The following is a 22088-nucleotide window of genomic DNA, read 5'->3' as shown; positions in this document are numbered from 1 at the left end:
CCACAGAAGTCTCTGCTATCCTATTCTCTTGTCTCCCTCAGGTTTGGTCCACAGAAGTCTCTGCTATCCCATTCTCTTCTCTCCCTCAGGCTTGGTCCACACAAGCCTCTGCTACCCTATTCTCTTGTCTCCCTCAGGTTTGGTCCACAGAAGTCTCTGCTATCCCATTCTCTTCTCTCCCTCAGGCTTGGTCCACACAAGCCTCTGCTACCCTATTCTCTTGTCTCCCTCAGGTTTGGTCCACAGAAGTCTCTGCTATCCTATTCTCTTGCCTCCCTCAGGCTTGGTCCACACAAGCCTCTGCTACCCTATTCTCTTGTCTCCCTCAGGCTTGGTCCACACAAGCCTCTGCTACCCTATTCTCTTGTCTCCCTCAGGTTTGGTCCACAGAAGTCTCTGCTATCCTATTCTCTTGCCTCCCTCAGGCTTGGTCCACAGAAGTCTCTGCTATCCTATTCTCTTGTCTCCCTCAGGTTTGGTCCACAGAAGTCTCTGCTATCCCATTCTCTTCTCTCCCTCAGGCTTGGTCCACACAAGCCTCTGCTACCCTATTCTCTTGTCTCCCTCAGGTTTGGTCCACAGAAGTCTCTGCTATCCTATTCTCTTGCCTCCCTCAGGCTTGGTCCACACAAGCCTCTGCTACCCTATTCTCTTGTCTCCCTCAGGCTTGGTCCACAGAAGTCTCTGCTATCCTATTCTCTTGTCTCCCTCAGATTTGGTCCACAGAAGTCTCTTCTATCCTATTCTCTTGTCTCCCTCAGGTTTGGTCCACAGAAGTCTCTGCTATCCCATTCTCTTCTCTCCCTCAGGCTTGGTCCACACAAGCCTCTGCTACCCTATTCTCGTCTCCCTCAGGTTTGGTCCACAGAAGTCTCTGCTATCCCATTCTCTTCTCTCCCTCAGGCTTGGTCCACACAAGCCTCTGCTACCCTATTCTCTTGTCTCCCTCAGGTTTGGTCCACAGAAGTCTCTGCTATCCTATTCTCTTGCCTCCCTCAGGCTTGGTCCACACAAGCCTCTGCTACCCTATTCTCTTGTCTCCCTCAGGCTTGGTCCACACAAGCCTCTGCTACCCTATTCTCTTGTCTCCCTCAGGCTTGGTCCACACAAGCCTCTGCTACCCAATTCTCTTGCCTCCCTCAGGCTTGGTCCACACAAGCCTCTGCTACCCTATTCTCTTGTCTCCCTCAGGCTTGGTCCACACAAGCCTCTGCTACCCTATTCTCGTCTCCCTCAGGTTTGGTCCACAGAAGTCTCTGCTATCCCATTCTCTTCTCTCCCTCAGGCTTGGTCCACACAAGCCTCTGCTACCCTATTCTCTTGTCTCCCTCAGGTTTGGTCCACAGAAGTCTCTGCTATCCTATTCTCTTGCCTCCCTCAGGCTTGGTCCACACAAGCCTCTGCTACCCTATTCTCTTGTCTCCCTCAGGCTTGGTCCACACAAGCCTCTGCTACCCTATTCTCTTGTCTCCCTCAGGTTTGGTCCACAGAAGTCTCTGCTATCCTATTCTCTTGTCTCCCTCAGGTTTGGTCCACAGAAGTCTCTGCTATCCTATTCTCTTGTCTCCCTCAGGTTTGGTCCACAGAAGTCTCTGCTATCCCATTCTCTTCTCTCCCTCAGGCTTGGTCCACACAAGCCTCTGCTACCCTATTCTCTTGTCTCCCTCAGGTTTGGTCCACAGAAGTCTCTGCTATCCTATTCTCTTGCCTCCCTCAGGCTTGGTCCACACAAGCCTCTGCTACCCTATTCTCTTGTCTCCCTCAGGCTTGGTCCACAGAAGTCTCTGCTAGACTATTCTCTTGTCTCCCTCAGGTTTGGTCCACAGAAGTCTCTGCTATCCTATTCTCTTGTCTCCCTCAGGTTTGGTCCACAGAAGTCTCTGCTATCCTATTCTCTTGTCTCCCTCAGGTTTGGTCCACAGAAGTCTCTGCTATCCTATTCTCTTGTCTCCCTCAGGTTTGGTCCACAGAAGTCTCTGCTATCCCATTCTCTTCTCTCCCTCAGGCTTGGTCCACACAAGCCTCTGCTACCCTATTCTCTTGTCTCCCTCAGGTTTGGTCCACAGAAGTCTCTGCTATCCCATTCTCTTCTCTCCCTCAGGCTTGGTCCACACAACCCTCTGCTACCCTATTCTCTTGTCTCCCTCACGTTTGGTCCACAGAAGTCTCTGCTATCCTATTCTCTTGCCTCCCTCAGGCTTGGTCCACACAAGCCTCTGCTACCCTATTCTCGTCTCCCTCAGGTTTGGTCCACAGAAGTCTCTGCTATCCCATTCTCTTCTCTCCCTCAGGCTTGGTCCGCACAAGCCTCTGCTACCCTATTCTCTTGTCTCCCTCAGGTTTGGTCCACAGAAGTCTCTGCTATCCTATTCTCTTGCCTCCCTCAGGCTTGGTCCACACAAGCCTCTGCTACCCTATTCTCTTGTCTCCCTGAGGCTTGGTCCACAGAAGTCTCTGCTATCCTATTCTCTTGTCTCCCTCAGGTTTGGTCCACAGAAGTCTCTGCTATCCCATTCTCTTCTCTCCCTCAGGCTTGGTCCACACAAGCCTCTGCTACCCTATTCTCTTGTCTCCCTCAGGTTTGGTCCACAGAAGTCTCTGCTATCCTATTCTCTTGTCTCCCTCAGGTTTGGTCCACAGAAGTCTCTGCTATCCTATTCTCTTGTCTCCCTCAGGTTTGGTCCACAGAAGTCTCTGCTATCCCATTCTCTTCTCTCCCTCAGGCTTGGTCCACACAAGCCTCTGCTACCCTATTCTCTTGTCTCCCTCAGGTTTGGTCCACAGAAGTCTCTGCTATCCTATTCTCTTGCCTCCCTCAGGCTTGGTCCACACAAGCCTCTGCTACCCTATTCTCTTGTCTCCTTCAGGCTTGGTCCACAGAAGTCTCTGCTATCCTATTCTCTTGTCTCCCTCAGGTTTGGTCCACAGAAGTCTCTGCTATCCCATTCTCTTCTCTCCCTCAGGCTTGGTCCACACAAGCCTCTGCTACCCTATTCTCTTGTCTCCCTCAGGTTTGGTCCACAGAAGTCTCTGCTATCCCATTCTCTTCTCTCCCTCAGGCTTGGTCCACACAAGCCTCTGCTACCCTATTCTCTTGTCTCCCTCACGTTTGGTCCACAGAAGTCTCTGCTATCCTATTCTCTTGCCTCCCTCAGGCTTGGTCCACACAAGCCTCTGCTACCCTATTCTCGTCTCCCTCAGGTTTGGTCCACAGAAGTCTCTGCTATCCCATTCTCTTCTCTCCCTCAGGCTTGGTCCGCACAAGCCTCTGCTACCCTATTCTCTTGTCTCCCTCAGGTTTGGTCCACAGAAGTCTCTGCTATCCTATTCTCTTGTCTCCCTCAGGTTTGGTCCACAGAAGTCTCTGCTATCCCATTCTCTTCTCTCCCTCAGGCTTGGTCCACACAAGCCTCTGCTACCCTATTCTCTTGTCTCCCTCAGGTTTGGTCCACAGAAGTCTCTGCTATCCTATTCTCTTGCCTCCCTCAGGCTTGGTCCACACAAGCCTCTGCTACCCTATTCTCTTGTCTCCCTCAGGCTTGGTCCACAGAAGTCTCTGCTATCCTATTCTCTTGTCTCCCTCAGGTTTGGTCCACAGAAGTCTCTGCTATCCTATTCTCTTGTCTCCCTCAGGTTTGGTCCACAGAAGTCTCTGCTATCCTATTCTCTTGTCTCCCTCAGGTTTGGTCCACAGAAGTCTCTGCTATCCTATTCTCTTGTCTCCCTCAGGTTTGGTCCACAGAAGTCTCTGCTATCCTATTCTCTTGTCTCCCTCAGGCTTGGCCCATAGAAGCTTCTATCCTATTCCCTTATCTCCCTCAGGCTTGGTCCACAAAGCCTCTGCTTTCCTCCCCCCTTGTCTCCCCTTTTCCTCTTGGTTTCACCTCCTTTTTCCTTGCTCTTTTCCCTCTCTTTTCTTTCTCTTCCTTTCCCTCTCCCCAGCCAAGCCCCTCCTTCCTTCTCCTGCACTCCCTCTGCCTCCTTCCCTTCCTCCCAAACTCTCCTAAGAGCCAAGGTGGCGCAGTGGTTAAATGCAGCACTGCAGGCTACTGCTAGATCAGCAGGTCAGCGGTTCAAATCTCACCGGCTCAGGGTTGACTCAGCCTTCCATCCTTCCGAGGTGGGTAAAATGAGGACCCAGATTGTTGGGGGCAATATGCTGACTCTCTGTAAACCGCTTAGAGAGGCCTGAAAGGCCTATGAAGCGGTATATAAGTCTACTGCTATATTGCTATCCTTTTTTTTCCTCCTCCCCCCTGCTACATATGGATGTCTACTTGGATAGTAGCAAAGAGTTTGAATTCTCTATATCCATGTAATGAGTTACTTAAGGTGGTGCAGTGGCCTAGAGGTGGAGCTCTCGCTTCACAATCAGCAGGCGATTGTGAGTTCGATCCTAGGTAGAGGCAGATATTTCTCTCTTTGGGCACAATGAAAATATATCTGCTGAACAAAGCTCTGCACTGGTGACAGGAAGGGCATCAGGCCATTTAAATACTCTGCTAGCTCCAAAAGCCGAGGTGGCGCAGTGGTTACAGTGCAGCACTGCAGGCTATTTCAGCTGACTGCAGTTCTGCAGTTCGGCTGTTCAAATCTCACCGGCTCAAGGTTGACTCAGCCTTCCATCCTTCCGAGGTGGGTAAAATGAGGATCCGGATTGTTGGGGGCAATATGCTGACTCTGTAAACCGCTTAGAGAGGGCTGAAAGCCCTATGAAGCGGTATGTAAGTCTAACTGATATTGCTATTGCTATTCAGTTGCCCAGACTCCACCCTGCAAGGGATTATGGTGTCATTAAAAGATGATGATGATGATGATGATGATGGTGGTGGTGGTGGTGATGATGATGATGTAATGAGTAAGAGCCAAGGTGGCGCAGTGGTTAAATGCAGCACTGCAGGCTATTCAGCTGACTGCTAGTTCTGCAGTTCGGCTGTCCAAATCTCACCGGCTCAGGGTTGACTCAGCCTTCCATCCTTCCGAGGTGGGTAAAATGAGGACCCGGATTGTTGTTGGGGGGCGATATGCTGACTCTGTAAACCGCTTAGAGTGGGCTGAAAGCCCTATGAAGCGGTATATAAGTCTAACTGCTATTGCTATTGCTATTACTTGTTAGCACTCAAAATCTGGAAGCCATACTGTAAATCTCTACGATACTCTTTTCTTCCTAGCACAAAATAAATGTCAGATGTCATGGTTGCATTTCAAGCCTCTCCCTATGACACTTTCTATGTTGTTGGATTATTTCTGCAAGCTAGTAACTATTAGAAGTGGGGAGGTCAGGAAAGTCAGAGCAGTCATCCAACTGTATGAAAAAAAGAGCACAACACACAAGAAATAAGGCACTGCTTTTCATCGATAAGGGAGAATGGAACCCACAAAGAAGAAAGGGATTGGCAATAAGGACCACTTTTTTTCTGTTAGTATATTTTCTTTCATTCGTTGGATGGTGGGATTGCACTTTAACCGAGACATGAGCAAAGAAAAACCAAGTTTTTCCTGCTATTTCTTAAAAACCTCCTGGCTCTGACTGAAATCCGAGACTCTCATGTGGTTGGAAAACTGTGTGCACTACAAAAGAGGTGTGAAAGGTGTGAACTTTGAGATAATGGGATGATGGCTCTGAATTGGTGTTGGGATAACCTGTGGTTCACTGCATTATAAATTCAGTCACTGTCTTGCTGGGTTCCTGACCTCCCAAGGCATGAATTGTCCTCTTTTCTATTGACAGAGTATCTGCTTCAATATAACGTTCTGCTGATGTTCTTGAGAAATTTTGAAAACCAGTCACCTTGCCAGCGTAGTTTGTCTTTGCAAACAGAGTGGTCCCTATGCTGCATTCTCAGATTATTTTCCTACTTTTCGTTTTGTCTAACTTTTAAAGAGAGAAGGGGGAGAGGGAGGGAGGAAGAGAGAGAGAGAAAGACACACACAGAGAGACAGACAGACAGACAGAGACAGAGACAGGTAGATAAATGCTGTACTGGGAATACAGCAAAACAGTGTTTTAAGGAAGTAAATTTCTTTGTTAACGTCTGCTGATTTGGGGAATCAGAATGGTTACAGGCAGCTTTGTTGCATTGTGAGTAAGCTAAACACTTTTTTAAAAACAGCAATTGTCCCATGTAACCTATAAATCTGCAAAACCAGACATACTGGATAAATTCAGGACATAGAATTCACACACACACACACACACAAATGAGGTTACATATGACATGGAGTTCTGGTTTCCCATTTTACTAAATCCTGTCTGTAGGAAACCTTAAAAAAAATTACACAAATTGAGTAGCTACATTTGATTTTCTAAGTGTCATCCTAAACTTCTATTAGGTTTGCCCTTTCTAAAATGGAAGCATGAATCAGTGCTGAATCTTTCCATAAGCAGCCTGGCTAATGTGTGGAACTATGAATTTTAGCCAAAGTTGATTAGGTCAGCTTCATTTCAACAAACCTCAAGAAACAGCTGTAATATTCATCACTTCTTGTATTCCTTACTTTCAAAGAGATTTGGTTCTAAATATACATCCCAGTCCATAATAACGCATTTCAATCTAATGCAAAATTAGATGTTGGATATGACTTCCAAAATGATAACCATGACAGTTCTTAAATATCCAATTACATTCCACAAGAATTAATATTTTCAGTCTTTGATATGTTGTTCCCTACGCAGAAAGTAAATCACCGAAATAAAGCTGGTTCTGCATTAACAAAATTACAATATGAGCTTTAAAAGAAATTACCACAACATCCACAGATTTAGTCTTTATCCTGCTTATGCAGTACTCAACTGTTGAAGAACTAGTCATTTCTTTTGTTTTAATACAACTGTTGAGTTCGGGAAACACAATCATAAAGCTTCAAATTTACTTTTTTAAAATAAAAAAATACAGCTTCCTTCTTTCCTTTTTATAATTAATATTCAGACAAGTAATAGCTTCGCAAATGGCAGATTCTAAAAAAAAAGGATTTTTCACTGTTTCTAGTACATGTACCTTTCAGTTTGCTATGGCTTTTCATTAATGTGGCATTAATTTAGGAAGAAAGCTAAAAGCTTTCTCGGTAGTAATGTCTGGAATATCTGGGGTTGAATTAAAACAATAGTCCCAAAAGGTCTTTCTTATTAAAGCACATTTCATTTTTAAGACTAGAATTAACACTTTTTTTTAAAAAAAAGTCACTGTCATTAGCGGAAAACCTGGCAAATCTAAAGGCTTCTAATTAATCCCAGGTTGTTCTCATAATGGAAGTTTCCATCTCAGTGGGTTTTTACCCAATCAAACATTTATAATAAATAAATGGTCTCAGATGTACGATTTTAAAGTTTAGCACATTTACAAGGCTGCTATTAAATATGAGAGAGAGCTCAGCTTCGAAGAACTGAATAGTTATGACTGGAAACTTATTTGCACACAATCTGCTATTTAAATTGGGCTGAGAAGTTAGAAGTATGTGCTGTAATCCTACGCTTACAGAGAAGGAAGGAAGTTCCAATGGTACTTTCTTTTGTGAATCTGAATAAGCTTGCGTGGAAAACAGAGATGAAAGTAGATGTGTTTGGAAGCCTATCATAAAGATATGTCATTGATTCAAAGGGTTTGCAAGTCTGTCAATCGTCTATCCATATATTACTACATCACACTTATTATAAGGCAAAGTAAAATTATTGTAATGTAGATTATTCTGATTTGTAGCTCTGAATTAATTGTCTGGGTGGGTAGGCCTAACTTAGTCACGACCATGAAAATTGCTTCAAATTCATAGAGGTTATTATCACTACACACATTTTCATCAGTAAACTGATATATATTTGTACAATTTGTATAGCTGATTAGAGAGCCAGTTTGGTGTAGTGGTTAAGTTAGGGGTGTCAAACTTGCATCATCATGGCATAGCAGGGGTGGGTTTCTCGCCCCGTTCCAACCGGTTCGGTTGGAACTGGGCCGGCGGCGTCCTCGTGCATGCGCGCGGTGCACGCATGCGTACTAGTGTCTGCGCGATGCTCCAACTGCTCCTGGATGATCGCGCAGGCGCTGTATGCATCCTGCGCATGCGTGGAAGCGCAGAACTCATCAAAACCGGGTAAGGACCGTGGGCGGGCGGGCGGGCCCTTCGCCGTTCCCGGAAGTTACTTACTTCCGGGTTCAGCGACCAACCGGTTTGCAGGGACCGCCGCAAACTGGTTGAAACCCACCCCTGTGGCATAGTCATGTGACGTATTGGACCTTTTCCCCTCTACACTAAATCAGGCATGGGAGTGACCAGTGTGTGACGCATTTGGCCCACGGCCTGAAAGTTTGACAACCCTGGGTTAAGGCATTAGGCTAAAAAGTAGAAGACTATGAATTCTAGTGCTGTCTTGAGCACAAAGCCATCTGGGTGACCTTGGGCCAGTCACTTTCTCTCAGCCCTTGGAAGCACGCAAGGGCAAACCGCCTCTGAAAAAAAAACTTTGCAAGAAACCTGCAGGGATTCATCCAGAAGGTCTCCAAGAACCAGACATGACTGAATGGGGGAGAGAGAGAGAAAAGCAGCTTAACTAAAATTGATTTGTTCATTGATTGCCATTCAAAGGGGAAAAAAAATTGACTTACGTTTCAGAAAGATTAAATACATGTTGGGGGTCTCCATTTTGTATGAGGTATTTTATAGGATCACCTTCTCGATCAATTGCCTTAAAAACAAAAACAACAACAACACAAGAAGTGGCATAAGAGACTTGATTTCTTTTTTTAAGTTTTTTTAAAAAAAATGCCGCATAGTGATGGACAACACATTTGAAATGCTAATCAGCTCATAACAGTTTAATATTTGACAGCTTTAACTCTCAACGGCCTGATCATTATAGTGTTTATCCCCTCTGGAGAATGGCTGCATTTTGGCTGCATGAGAATATGCTGTGATAAGAATGATAATTGCCTATTGGAATTTCACAAAATTAAAATATTTGCATACTTAAGATTTAGTCAACAATGAGTTTATTTAAAAAGGGGTCCTTTTATACAGGCAGTATATTCTTCACATTATTCTCAGAATGATGCAGAAGGGACTATTTATGACTGATTTTTTTTTAAAGAAACTAGTAAAATAAGTCATAAAAATGTTTATTTAAATCATGCCCTTATTTGTATGCTTCTTAAAATATGCAGCACAAAAATCCTACAGAGCAACAGATGGTTTGAAAAAAAAAGTGATCAGATAATACCATAAATTAAGCAAGATAATAACAAACTGTATCTGTTTAATAATAGAAAACACATTCCAGTCAAAATTAAGCACATTAAAGTACCATTGGCATAGAAATCTAGTAAGTGTCTACTCTTAAATAAAATCCTCTGAGTTCAATGTGACAAATAGAGGAACACAGCTTTGAAATTACGGATTTTAGCCGGATCCTCCTTGCAGTGTTTGTAAACATAATCTAAATGTGGTTTGGTTCAACATCAGTCATACAAACAAATAATCTAAGCAAAGAACATTTTTATTCCAAATTTCCAAATGTATCATCATTGAACCACTGGATTCAAATATTTCTTGAACATTATTCTTGATCCCATCACACTGGCCTGTCAGAGGTGGTATTCTGCCAGGGTTCAGACCAGTTCGCCGGGCCCACCTGCCCACCCCGGCTCTATTTAGGCACATTTTCATTTAGGCACATTTTCAAGTCAAAGCACATGCACGAAAGGGGTCACATTTGCGAACTGGTAGGGAGGGTAAGTGAATACTATTCCTGTGGCCTGTCCCATCCAGTCAGAATGGTAAGGTATGTTGCTGACCCCATCAGTTAAAGAACTTCAACTGTTTTAGGGAGGACAATCTAGATCTAGAATATAATGAAATGAGTCTACAGAATATTCTTCCCTGGGAGAGTAAGGTAGCCTCCAATCTCCTCACCTTCCAAAAGAAGTTAAACACGACTCTGTATGACCACAGTCATTCGGTTGGTTAGCGCTATGAGAGCCTTCCCTCTGCCTTTGTCAAGTAAATTCTAACAGGATTTAAATATTCTTGACTCCTTAATTTATTTACATTTTAAAAACATTTTAACTCTAACATTTTTTAATATACTCTTATATATTTTGATACTTTACTGTACACTGTCCAGAGAAGGACTCTTTGAAAGAGATGGGCAGTTCAGAATACTGGACAAACATTTGTCTGAAATTGTACAGGGTGTCCTGCTCGAGCAAGGGGTTGGATGAGAAGACCTCCAAGGTCCCTTCCAAATCTGTTTTTCAAATAGATTGATGATAGAACTTAAACTTATATACCGCTTCACAGTGCTTTACAGCCTTCTCTAAGCGGTTTACAGAGTCAGCATAATGCTCCCCAACAATCTGGGTCCTCATTTTACCAACATTGGAAGGATGGAAGGCTAAGTCAACCTTGAGCCTGGTGAGATACAACCTGCCAAATTGCAGTCAGCTGGCAGTCAGCAGAAGTAGCCTGCAGTACTGCACTCTAACCACTGCGCCACTGCGGCTCATAAGATTAGATAGATAGATAAATAGATAGATAGATAGATAGATAGATAGATAGATAGATAGATCAGAAGCCTTAATTTAATGGGACAACAAACAGATTGGTTGGCATGGAACGTTGACTTCTTTTTATTATGCTAAAGAATAGAAAAAAAAAACTTACTGAAGTTTCTGAATCCCTCACCCATAACTAATCTATTATTAATCAGCCAGTCCTTTGAGTTGATGTTTGACAGATAAGCCTGAGTTCTGTCTTCTATCCCTATTTTTGCTTGGCTGTATCTGGATTACTTGAAATAAGTTCGTAGTAAATGTTGCCTATTAATGGCAAATATCGGGGATTATTATTATGTTAGGGAAGCTTCAGCATATGAATCTGCGTGGTCGAACTGCAGGACGCGAGACCCTCCCAAAGACCCATTAGATCACACAGATTAGGCCTCCTCCGGGTGCCTTCTACTAGCCAATGTCATCTGGCTACTACCCGGGAGAAGGCCTTCTCTGTGGCGGCTCCGGCCCTTTGGAACGAGCTCCCCGCAGAGATTCAGACCCTCACCTCTCTCCAGGCCTTCCGAAAAGCCGTTAAAACCTGGCTGTGTCGGCAGGCCTGGGGTCAATGAGTTCCCTTCCCCTCTCGAAGCATGTGGCTGTTGGTTGTTTTAAATTCTCTGTACTTTTTGTTGTAGTTCTTGTGTTTCCCTTCCCCTCCTTTGGGTTTGTGCGCCGCCCTGAGTCCCGCCGCGAATAAGGCGGCATATAAATAAAATGAACCTCGAACCTCGAACCTCAAGTTTCATCATGAGTGATCTCTGGAAAACCCCTCCCCCCAATTATGCAGTTAAAATGTGAACGTTGCTTGATTGAAGGGATCCCTAAAGTTAAAAAAATAGGAAGAAAGAAAAATTATCAGGCTGAGCTTACTGATTCTATCTTTTGGGGCTATATCATTATCTCCTGCCTCCTAAGCATGATTACCACCGGTTGTCCTGGTCAAGCTACATAGTCTCCGACAGAGCTAACAAACCCAGAGAAACAGAAGTGACACAGGTGTACCTCTTCCAATCCATTTATTTTCATGTTAAAATACTTCCAGCATTGGAAATTATTTCCAGAATGCTGCTTCAAAAGGTACAGATGCAGGAAGAGGCCATAAATGGCTTGAAACCCTGAGGAGATGGAGGTTCTTTTTCTGTCAGGAAATCTATTACTGAAACCAAACCAAGTGGATAGAATTGGCCCCTACAGGTTGCCTGCTGCAATATAAGCACAACGTTGGTTGGGATTCTGTGCTTTTCTGAGGTAAAATTTCAACTGCCCCAACTTTCTGTTTTTAGGCATGGCAAGGCCGTAATGAAAAAGCGTGATTTGGTTAAAAGCACTAGACCTCTGGGCATGAAAATGGTGGCATGGGCTAAAATTATCATGTATGTATGTATGTATGTATGTATGTATGTATGTATGTATGTATGTATGTATGTATTTAGTGTCACAACCCCTGGTATGCCCCAATTATGGGAGGAAGCTAACTGCTTCCATTCTCTGTCCATCGGCTCGTCACAAAAATTAGAATTAGAATTTTATTATTTGTATGCCGCCCTTCTCCGGGAGGACTCAGGGCGGCGAACAATTCAAGGGGGAAAAAGGGGAACATAAAAAGACAAAATACAAATAATAAAAGTAAACAACAGTCGCATAACCATACATGTCGAGAGGGGAGGGAGACCATCCAGACAGAAAGCCCAATATTTTTACTGTTGCCTTTCTTACATTTGTGTTGTATTTGTGCTGATAAATAAATAAATAAATTATATATATATATATATATATATATATATATATATATATATATATATATATATATATATATATATATATATATATATATATATAGTGTCACAACCCCTGGTAAGCCCCAATTATGGGAGGAAGCTAACTGCTTCCATCATCTGTCAATCGGCTCGTCACAAGAGTCCATCACGACAGAAACCCAATATTTTTACTGTTGCCTTTGTTATATTTGTGGGTTTTTTTAATTTATTTATCAGCACAAATAAAAAAAAATAAGGAGGAGACCTTATAAGGAGGAGACCTGTGGCTTGATGGCTAAGACGTTTGCCTAAGATGCAATACAGCACAGGTTCGAATCCCAGTAAGGGTGTGGCTAGCTGATGAGAGCTAAATAGCTTGAAATAGATCTATACTAGTCTCCCTTTATTTATTTATCAGCACAAATAAATATATATGTATATGTATATGTATATGTATATGTATATGTATATGTATGTGTGTGTGTGTGTGTGTGTGTGTGTGTGTGTGTGTATGTATGTATATATGTATATGCATACTGCATTGGAAATGTTGGGCAGAGTTCCCCAATGTTTCCAACTCTATGAGCTGGTGAGGGGGTGGAGAAGGCGCGATGGTTCTTTGTGAGCAGCCGGTAAATGAACACATGTGCAGCTCTACTTGTGTGTTCTGAACCAGGCTCCCTTAAAAAGCAAGAAGACGAGTCTTGGTCCCGGCAAAACCCCTTTTATTTACATGACTGTGAATTCCTTTCATTCACAGTCAGCAAGGCTTAGCAAACAGTGTTTCCAAGGAATATTTATCAACACGAACCTTATCTCATTTGGAGAACTGCCAGATGACTAGTTTCCAAATGCAGGACAAGGCGAAACTTGGCACAGAGTCTCTTATAGTCACAAACAGAACTTTCCACTCTTGAAACGACCAAATGAATGAATTGCTTCCTGCAAAAGCCCCCTCCCCATTCGCTCCTCTTTTGTTTCCTATGGGAGGGGCCAATCATCTCCAAGGTGGGGATTTACTCCTAAGTCGACCCTGCTTTCTTAGTTGTTCCTGTCTTCTGGCAGCTCTGCGCATGTGTGCACTGGGAACAGGCTCCAGCTGTTCCTCTGCCTCACTGCTGTCTAGCACCCTCTCTGCCTCCGACGCAGAGTCCTCGTCTGAGCTTTCTTCAGCCCCCAGGACTGGCCCAAGTTCCTCCCCAACATCTTCACTGTCCGACTCTTCTGCCAGCTCTGCTGGCTGCCGGTGGGCCACAACATTGTGTGAGCAACATACACACATCAACATGCACACACCCCTGCTGCTCACTTAAATTGAGCATGTGGATCTGGCTCACTGCTGCTTGCACAAGTGAGAATGTACACATGGGTTCGCTGACCATTTCTGTGTCCTGGTTGAAAACCCCTCACGGCCCACTAGTAAGCCATGGCCCACAGGTACCCTAATGAATGAAATGTTAATTTTCCTGATATATTTTCCTTTCTTTTCAGTATAATTAGTGTTCTTTTCTGTAATAATTGTTAAAAGCAGAATGTTCCCTCCCCCTTTAATTATGAAATGTTCAAGTTAGTGTTGGGAACAGCATGAGAAAAACTGTCATATTTGCTGTTCTAAGAACTTAAAATGAAATAACACAAGTTCTCCTATGCTGGGTCATGTCATTGATCAGTACAAGCTAGTGCAGCTTTATTATGTTACCAAATGCAATTTCTTCTGCCCTTGTTGGAAATACCAGAAATGTAACCTTGAAGCTTACATGCAAAGCACACTTCCTACTACTGCACATAAAGAGATGGAAAAAATGCAGAACATGACGCATTATCTACAGAGATATCTCACTGGTTTCAATAGTTTTCCATAATGATCCAAAAGATCTCTATGATATGATGGATGGGTGTTATTACAGATACTGCAAAACAGCAGTTTTGGACTCCAGAAATCTTGCAAGGGTCCCTCAATAAGATTTACAGTGATGAATGTGTTTTCCCCGAGAAGGTAACTGATCCATAGAATTCTATCACATGAAATCCAAGATAAGAGAATACTGGATGCCTGCGTTATGGAGTTATGGAGTGCTTGCTATTTCATCGGAGCAAAATTAAACTCTTAGGTGCTTATTCATCTCATCAGCGTCAGACAGGCTACGTAACAATATGCATGGATTATTCTATAAACCAATTGGGGGAAAGTGTTGAATGTTAGCTAAGATTTCGACAATCTATCATGCAAAAGTTGCCCGAGCAAAATCGGGAGTCATTTACAAATAATTCAACTCATACGCATAAACAGAAAGAGCTTTGTAAATGCTTACATTGAAGCATTCTGTACCTGCAAATTCAGCAAAATGGCACCAATTCGCATGGCCTCACTGAGCTCAAGACTGTACATCTGTTGAGGGAAGCGAGGTGGACTTTGATTGTTAGGAGGAAGCACCTCGATGTAAACAGTAGTGATGGAACTCCTGAAAGGACAAACAGAATTCAGTCAAAATCAAATTATAACACTTTCCCTCTATCAAACTCTAAATGTTATATCGCATTAAGCATTCAGGGTGTCTAAACAAAGAGAAGAGCCCCAATCAGCCGTGACCCGTCAAAACCGCATTCCACAAAAGCACGGTCGACGAAATCGCGTATGTGACGTCATCACAACGGGACGAAAAAGATCGAAAAATTGAAATAAAAATTAAATTACAGCAAGCCGATTCACATAAAGGTAAGCATTAGGTTAAGGGTTAGGGTTAGGGTTAGGTTAAGGGTTAGGGTTAGGTTTAGAGTGTTAGCGTTACGTTTAGCGTTAGGTTAAGGGTTAGCGTTAGGTTTTTCGTTAGGTTAAGGGTAAGGTTTAGGGTTAGGTTTAGGGTTAGGTTAAGGGTTAGGTTTAGGGTTAGGTTTAGGGTTAGGTTTGGGGGGGTTAGGGGAAGGTTTTCGCTTTATTTTTACATTTTTCGATCTTTTTCATCGCGCTGTGATGACGTCACATACGCGCTTTCGTCGACCGCAATTTTGTCATCCGCGGTTTTGTGGTGGAACCCAATCAGCAGCTTCTAATTTGTGTTGTAGTCCTGATAAATAAGTAAAGCTGTTTCCATTCCCATTAAAACAGAGAAGAGCCCTATCTGCACTGAAGAGGCTGCAGGGGCCTTAAGAAAACTTAAATTTCCTACCACGTTTTAAGCTCTAAGTAGTAATATGAAAGCTATCTCAATGAGGATTAAAATAATGTGCAGTATGCTTTTAATGACCGTAACACTTTCTCAAAAATAAGCCTTTTTTTGGGGGGGGGAAGGGGTGCTCAAATAAACATATTTATAAACTCAGTCCTTTGATTAGATTACTTAGAGCCGAGGTGGCGCAGTGGTTAAATGCAGCACTGCAGGCTACTTCAGCTGACTGCAGTTCTGCAGTTCGGCTGTTCAAATCTCACCGGCTCAGGGTTGACTCAGCCTTCCATCCTTCCGAGGTGGGTAAAATGAGGACCCGAATTGTTGTTGGGGGCAATATGCTGACTCTGTAAACCGCTTAGAGAGGGCTGAAAGCCCTATGAAGCGGTATATAAGTCTAACTGCTATTGCTATTGTTTTTTTTTTTGTACAAAGTTATTTATTTATTTCTTGTTACATATTTTTTTATGAACAAAGTGTTGTCCTGGTTCCCCCCCCTCTACATCTTCTATTATGCATATAACATTTTACATCATATTTCCATTTTGCATTTCAGTCATCTTATTTTTATTCCGTTTTCTCCTGCTTAATTTAATTTTTTTCTTTAATATATAAACAATACCCTTTTTGCCTCTCAAAGTTGATCAAGCTTAACATATCATTTCCATCTATTCTTCTGTTTTACTCTTAATAATACATATTTTATACAGTAAACATTTCATTTAATTAGTTATCCACAAGTAGTAGTTTTAATCTATATCTTCACACATTTTATTGAATATATACCGTTGATTATATTTACTAAGTTTCATTCTACCCTACTAGAAAATCCTTTTCTTTCTTTCCTCCTTTCAACCATTTTCTCTTAGTCTCTCAGGGACTTCATTTCTCTCATATTCTCTTCTAAGAAAACCTATTTTTTTTGAAAATTAATGTTTTTATTTTCCATTTTTCATTTTCATACAGTCACATATATACTGTGCATAACCGGGGCCATACAACATTAAACAATAATCACAGCAATTCCTCTTGTCAACAATACCCCCAGAAATATAAATAAAATAAGACTCAAACTCAAATAGAAACCCAATATACCTCTTCCTCTCTCCATACACCTCTTTCTTCCACCCCCCTCCAACTTGCTATCTTCCCTCCATCATTCCCCTCTACCCTACTTCCCCTCCCCCTCTACCACTCCTCTCTCCCAGTCCACTCCCTCCCTTCCTGCTATTGCTATTGTTATTGATGGAAATATATTTACTTTTATTTTTAAAAATCAAAACAAGATACCAAATATTACACTGATTTGATTTTTGAAATCTGCTATTAAAAATTGCATCAGAAAAAAAATAGAATAGATAGAACTAAATAAAATACATACAATCAAATGTTAATCAATACTGGGAAAATGTTATGATATATGATATAACTAAATATTATGGATGTTCAGCTAAAATAGGATATGAGGATTTGATGTAAATAGAGGACTTTATAAGTAAGTAAATGAAATGTCAGCATGTGTTATGGATTAATTCTTTGACTTAGCTAAGGATGAAGGATGTTTAAATAACTATAGGTAATTAAAACTGGAGGTATAATGATGCTAATATGGTAAACATTTGAGTTAAGATATTTGAATTAATATGAGTTAATGGAAGAGAAGCACCAAAGGATGTTGTAACCACTTGATATACTTCTTCTTTTTTATAATAGATACCTGTGTTTTTTTTTTCCTGCCTTGTCCTTTGTCGTTTTTGTCTTTTTTTTTTTGTTCTATTTTTTTTTTTTTTTGCCTTTTCTTTTTGATTTTTTCTTTTCCCACTGGTGTGGGCAGGTATTGTTCAAGATTATTACTTGTATTAATACTTTTAAATAATAATTACAGTCAAATGAAAATGGATATATAATAATGCTTAAGTTAATATGAGTTATGTTTGTTGACCGTGGAGGATCTGTAATCGATTGATACATTTTCTACAGATGTAAAGAAAGATGCTGTACTTGTTTCAATTAAAATTAAAAAACATTTATTAAAAAAAAAATAGATTTTTAAAAAAATCAGCTTTCTAATTTAGGCACCAGGAAAAAAAACCCCTAAGGATTGCACATACTACAGCTCAATAGAGTTTGTACAGTCTGGGTTTATTCTGGCACTTTAAGAAGAATGTACATTTAAGATATCTAATCCTTATAGGTATGAAGATATATTTGAATTTAAGTGTTTACAATGCTACATGACTGGTGACAAGCCAAAATGTAAATATGCATCCAAATTGCTTAATATTATTATAAGAATCATTTAAAGTCATTGACATTTAAGTATTACATTTGGAATGTCCACTTTATAGATTTCCACATAGGTTTATTATGTCAGTAATTCTGTTTTAGTTCTATGTTATTCAGAATGCAGACAGTAGCAAAATGAAATCACATATGTTGGATCTAATCTCTACCTCCATCTACATCCAAAATCCCAAAATTGAATAAAAGAGAAGCTAAATAATTAAAGAACTGTGCATGAAAAGCTCCATCATATTCTTGATCTATTTATTTTGAGGAAGAGAAATTGGGGAAATAGCTCCACTTAAGGAAAAGTTCACCACCATAAGGAGAGGAACAGCACAGCTGCAGTCTCCATCTTTTTGTGGGAGGGAAAGAAATGTTGTTGCCAAAACATTGTGGAAACGATTGTGACAAAATTATGCAGGGGGAAGAGAGAAAGTGTCTTTCTACTTAAATGTGGCCCTACAAATTCAATTTTCCAGTCAGGCAGGGATGAAATTCAGCAGGTTCTGGAGAACTGGTAGCAAAAATTTTAGGTAGTTCGGAGAACCGGCAAATACCACTTCTGGCTGGCCCCAAAGTGGGGTGGGAATGGAGATTTTGCAGTGCCCTTCCCCTGCCACATCCACCAAGCCATGCCTACAGAACCAGTAGTAAAATATTTTGAATTTCACCACTGCAATCAGGTCTAGGATTTATGGACTATGTTGCATATCAAAAGCCAGTGGAAGTATTTCTACTAAGGTGGAAATGTTTTGTTGCTTCCATATACTGGAGAGAGAGAGAGAAAGATGAAAGAAGAAGTGGATGAAAGAGGTAGAGATAATGGGATCACCAGAGCACTAGCTAAGCCTACAATTAAAATATATGTTTTGGACTTTGCTTACATTTCTTTTATTTTGTTGCATTTTCCTTTTCTTGGCTATTTCACAGGATAAAGAAACTGAGAATGTTCAGAACTGAAGACCTCTAAATTCTTTCCTCAATATATAGGTGCCTTTCCATGTTTTTTGGAAATATGACCAATTCTTTTTTTAAATATTTTTTGCCAAAAAAGAGAAGGTTTGAAGAGTAGAAAAACACAGGATTCCAAGAAAAGGTACGGCTGCTTTTAAGAGTTGCCGATAGATGTTACCCTTCATGACATGCTTCCAGAAGACCTATCAGCTTCTAGAAGAGTCATCACATTGCCACTGTATATAGAAAATATGTCATATGCATTCCATTTGGATAGTGCAGAAGGAATGTGTGAGTCATGTTAAATGTTTAGAATAGTGTGCATTTGTAATTATGTATATAACCATGGTATATTTTAAAGTTTTGTTCTGTGAAATATATTGACATTCACACTTGAGGACTTCCCTCCAAGCTATAATCTGTATGCAAAACTAAACCTTTTCTGTTTAACTGTGTGCTGTATATTTTTGAATCACTCATTATGTTTCTTCTCCACACTGGGTTTAAGAAAAAAAAAATCTTGCTCTTCTACTCTATGCTTCCCAGCTCTAACATGTCAAAAATTAGGAACCGAATGAGGTTGCTGTTTCCAGTGCGGATTTCATTGGGGCATATTTGATTCTTTGTCGAATATTTGCTTAGCTTGCAATTTGTGTTCCAAATTGAGTTAAGGGACACCATAAGAATGCATTGCCTGGGGAGAAAAAAAAATTATCTTCAGCTCAGTGATCCTTTCAGTTCCAGGATAGTTGGAGATATTACCGTTAAATGATATATGGCAATTTACAGAAGCAGTTGCTATTTGTGCTTCCATTGCTTTAAGCTTCTCTCTTCCTTTCGCTCCTTCTCAGCCCCTTAAGCTGACAGTCATTGATATGGGTGACGCTAAATTAACACACTTGATTCATTGACCTTTAGGCTGACACTTAGCAGGCTAAACAAACAGAGTTGTCTTTTTTTTTTTTAGAAACGTCAAACCATTTTTGATCCACTGAACTTATTGGATAGTGATAGGTATGCACTGGGTATAATTTCATTTCCTTTGTGATCCAGGTTGAAATGTGCAAAAGGAAAGGCTGCAGACCCAAATATCCTTACCTGAGAGTAAGATCCAGTAAATTCAATAGGTTTATTTTCAAGTAGAGCCGAGGTGGCGCAGTGGTTAAATGCAGCACTGCAGGCTGCTTCAGCTGACTGTTATCTGCAGTTCAGCGGTTCTAATCTCACCGGCTCAAGGTTGACTCAGCCTTCCATCCTTCCGAGGTGGGTGAAATGAGGACCCAGACTGTGGGGGCGATATGCTGACTCTGTAAACCGCTTAGAGAGGGCTGAAAACCCTATGAAGCGGTATATAAGTCTAACTGCTATTGCTATTGCTAAGTAGACAGAAGTATGACATTGTGCTGTAAGCAACTAAAAAGCGGGAGACCGTGAGTTCAAATCCCACCTTAGCCATGAAACCCAGCTGGAGGATTTGGGCCGGTCATTCTCTTTCAGCCAACTCACCTCCCAGGGTTATTGGGGAGAAAATAGGAGGAGGAGGAACATGTGGTGGATATGTTCACTGCCTTGTGTTATTTGTAGAAATAATAAATATGCAAATAAATAAATAAATAAATAAACAAACCAATAAATAAATTGGTAAAGGATAGTAGATGTGCTTCTTTCAAAGAAGCCATCTACTACTCCATCAGGACTACTTGGGATTACTATTCTTTTACAACAGGTCTCAGCCTCCACAACTTATTCTGATTGTGTTCTCAAGTTTTTAATAATGTGGTTGCCAAAAAAAGAGCAGCAAAATTTCTTATCATCTTGAGATGGAAAAATAAAAAGCTGTAGTATAAAGTATAACATAAAGTTAAATTTAAAAATGAAAACCCAATCATGACCTAGATAGAATAGAAAATTCCATCCCACTCCATATGTGGTGTATCTTTATCTATTTCAATAAATGGTCTCTACTTACAGCTTTTCATGTACAATAAATCAGTTTCATTGCACCACATCCACTTGGTCAGGCAAAGAAGGTATGCTATGGACCCCGCCAGTTAAAGAATTCTGACTGGTGGGGTCTAGAAAGAGAGCCATCTCTGTTTTTGCCCCCACACTTTGGAATATTCTGCCCCCAGAGGTGAGGTGGGCATCTGCTCTCCTGGCCTTTTGAGAAAGAGTTAAAACATGATTCTGCAGCCTTGCAACTTCTTCTTCTTGTGCCATGTCCATCATTGGAAGTGGTGATGATGTTGGTGATCTTATTTTTATCAACAGCTGCACGAAAAAAGTGCTGTTGAGTTTTGTCCAAATCAGCCCCTTAGATTTTGAAGCCATGATGTTCTTCTTTTGCCTGGACCTCGTTTGTCTTCAATCTTTCCTTGGAGGACTAAGTGAAGTATTCCTTATTTTTCTGGGTGTTGCATCACATGTCCAAAATATTCTTTTGCTTTTTTATGGTTTTGATTATTTCCCTTGGCTTTCCCAGGTGGCTTATCACCTCCTCATTTCTGATCTTGTCAACCCAACTTATATGTAACCGCCACCTGTAAATCCACATTTCAAATGCTTCTAGTTTCTTCAAGTGGTTTTCTGTCAGAGAACAACTCTCTACTCTGTAGAGCAGTATAGAGAGCCTAGCATGGGGAACCCAAAAGAACATGTAGTTGTGGGATTGGTTGGTATCATGAGAGACCTTCTTTTGCCATTGTAATCTATTTTTTTAAACAGGGTTTAATTCATTTGCCTCCTTAAATTTTTGTTACCGTTTTACAAATTTTAATTCTAAAATGTTAAGTGTAACATCTTATTTGTATATACAATTTAATTAAACACCACACAAAGTCCCTCTTTGAGGGAGATGGATAGTTCAGATATATAAAATTCCTGGCCTTGACTTCATACTTCTTCATAGAGTTGAAAAGTTAATTTCCCATCTTGGATAGCTAAACAAATAAAGTCAGATATGACATACCTTTTCTGTGCCAGTGGAGCGCTGTCAGATGCTTTGACTGTGAGGGCGTAGGACCGACCTACTACCAGTGTAATTCCTGGTGCAATGGTGATAAGGCCTGTCTTATCATTGATTATGAAGTCTCCCTGGTCACCAGCCAAGATTTCATATCTAATCTGTCCATTTGGACCTTCATCTGCATCCATGGCAGTAAGCTGCAGTTGAAAAGAATCAACATTCTAGGTTTATTGTTGGTATCACAAGAAGAGTTAAAGTACATCAGAGGGGGGTGATGGCATATCCTATGATATCAGACCTAAACAATCAGACGTTACTACAGGATATAAAAACCTGCAGCCTAGAATATAAACAAATAATATAAAGCAATGTTTCTCAATCTTGGCCACTTGATGATGGGTAGACTTTAACTCCCAGAATTCCT

The 22088-nt window shown here is 41.2% G+C and overlaps 1 protein-coding gene across 1 annotated transcript in view; it reads right to left on the bottom strand.

Annotated features, from left to right (window-relative positions):
* PCDH15 (protocadherin related 15) overlaps window positions 1-22088 on the bottom strand; it is a 532120-nt gene that overhangs the window by 217119 nt on the left and 292913 nt on the right. The window contains exons 14-16 of the mRNA XM_032231542.1: window positions 21668-21861; window positions 14625-14757; window positions 8598-8677 (exon numbers count right to left, since the gene is read on the bottom strand). Coding sequence (XP_032087433.1) covers window positions 8598-8677; window positions 14625-14757; window positions 21668-21861 — 407 coding nt within the window. The remainder of the gene's footprint in view (window positions 1-8597; window positions 8678-14624; window positions 14758-21667; window positions 21862-22088) is intronic.

The sequence above is a fragment of the Thamnophis elegans genome, chromosome 15, assembly GCF_009769535.1.
Source record: "Thamnophis elegans isolate rThaEle1 chromosome 15, rThaEle1.pri, whole genome shotgun sequence".
NCBI lineage: Eukaryota > Metazoa > Chordata > Lepidosauria > Squamata > Colubridae > Thamnophis > Thamnophis elegans.
Note: the sequence above shows the minus strand (reverse complement) of the source record. Positions and strands in the feature narration are given on the sequence as shown.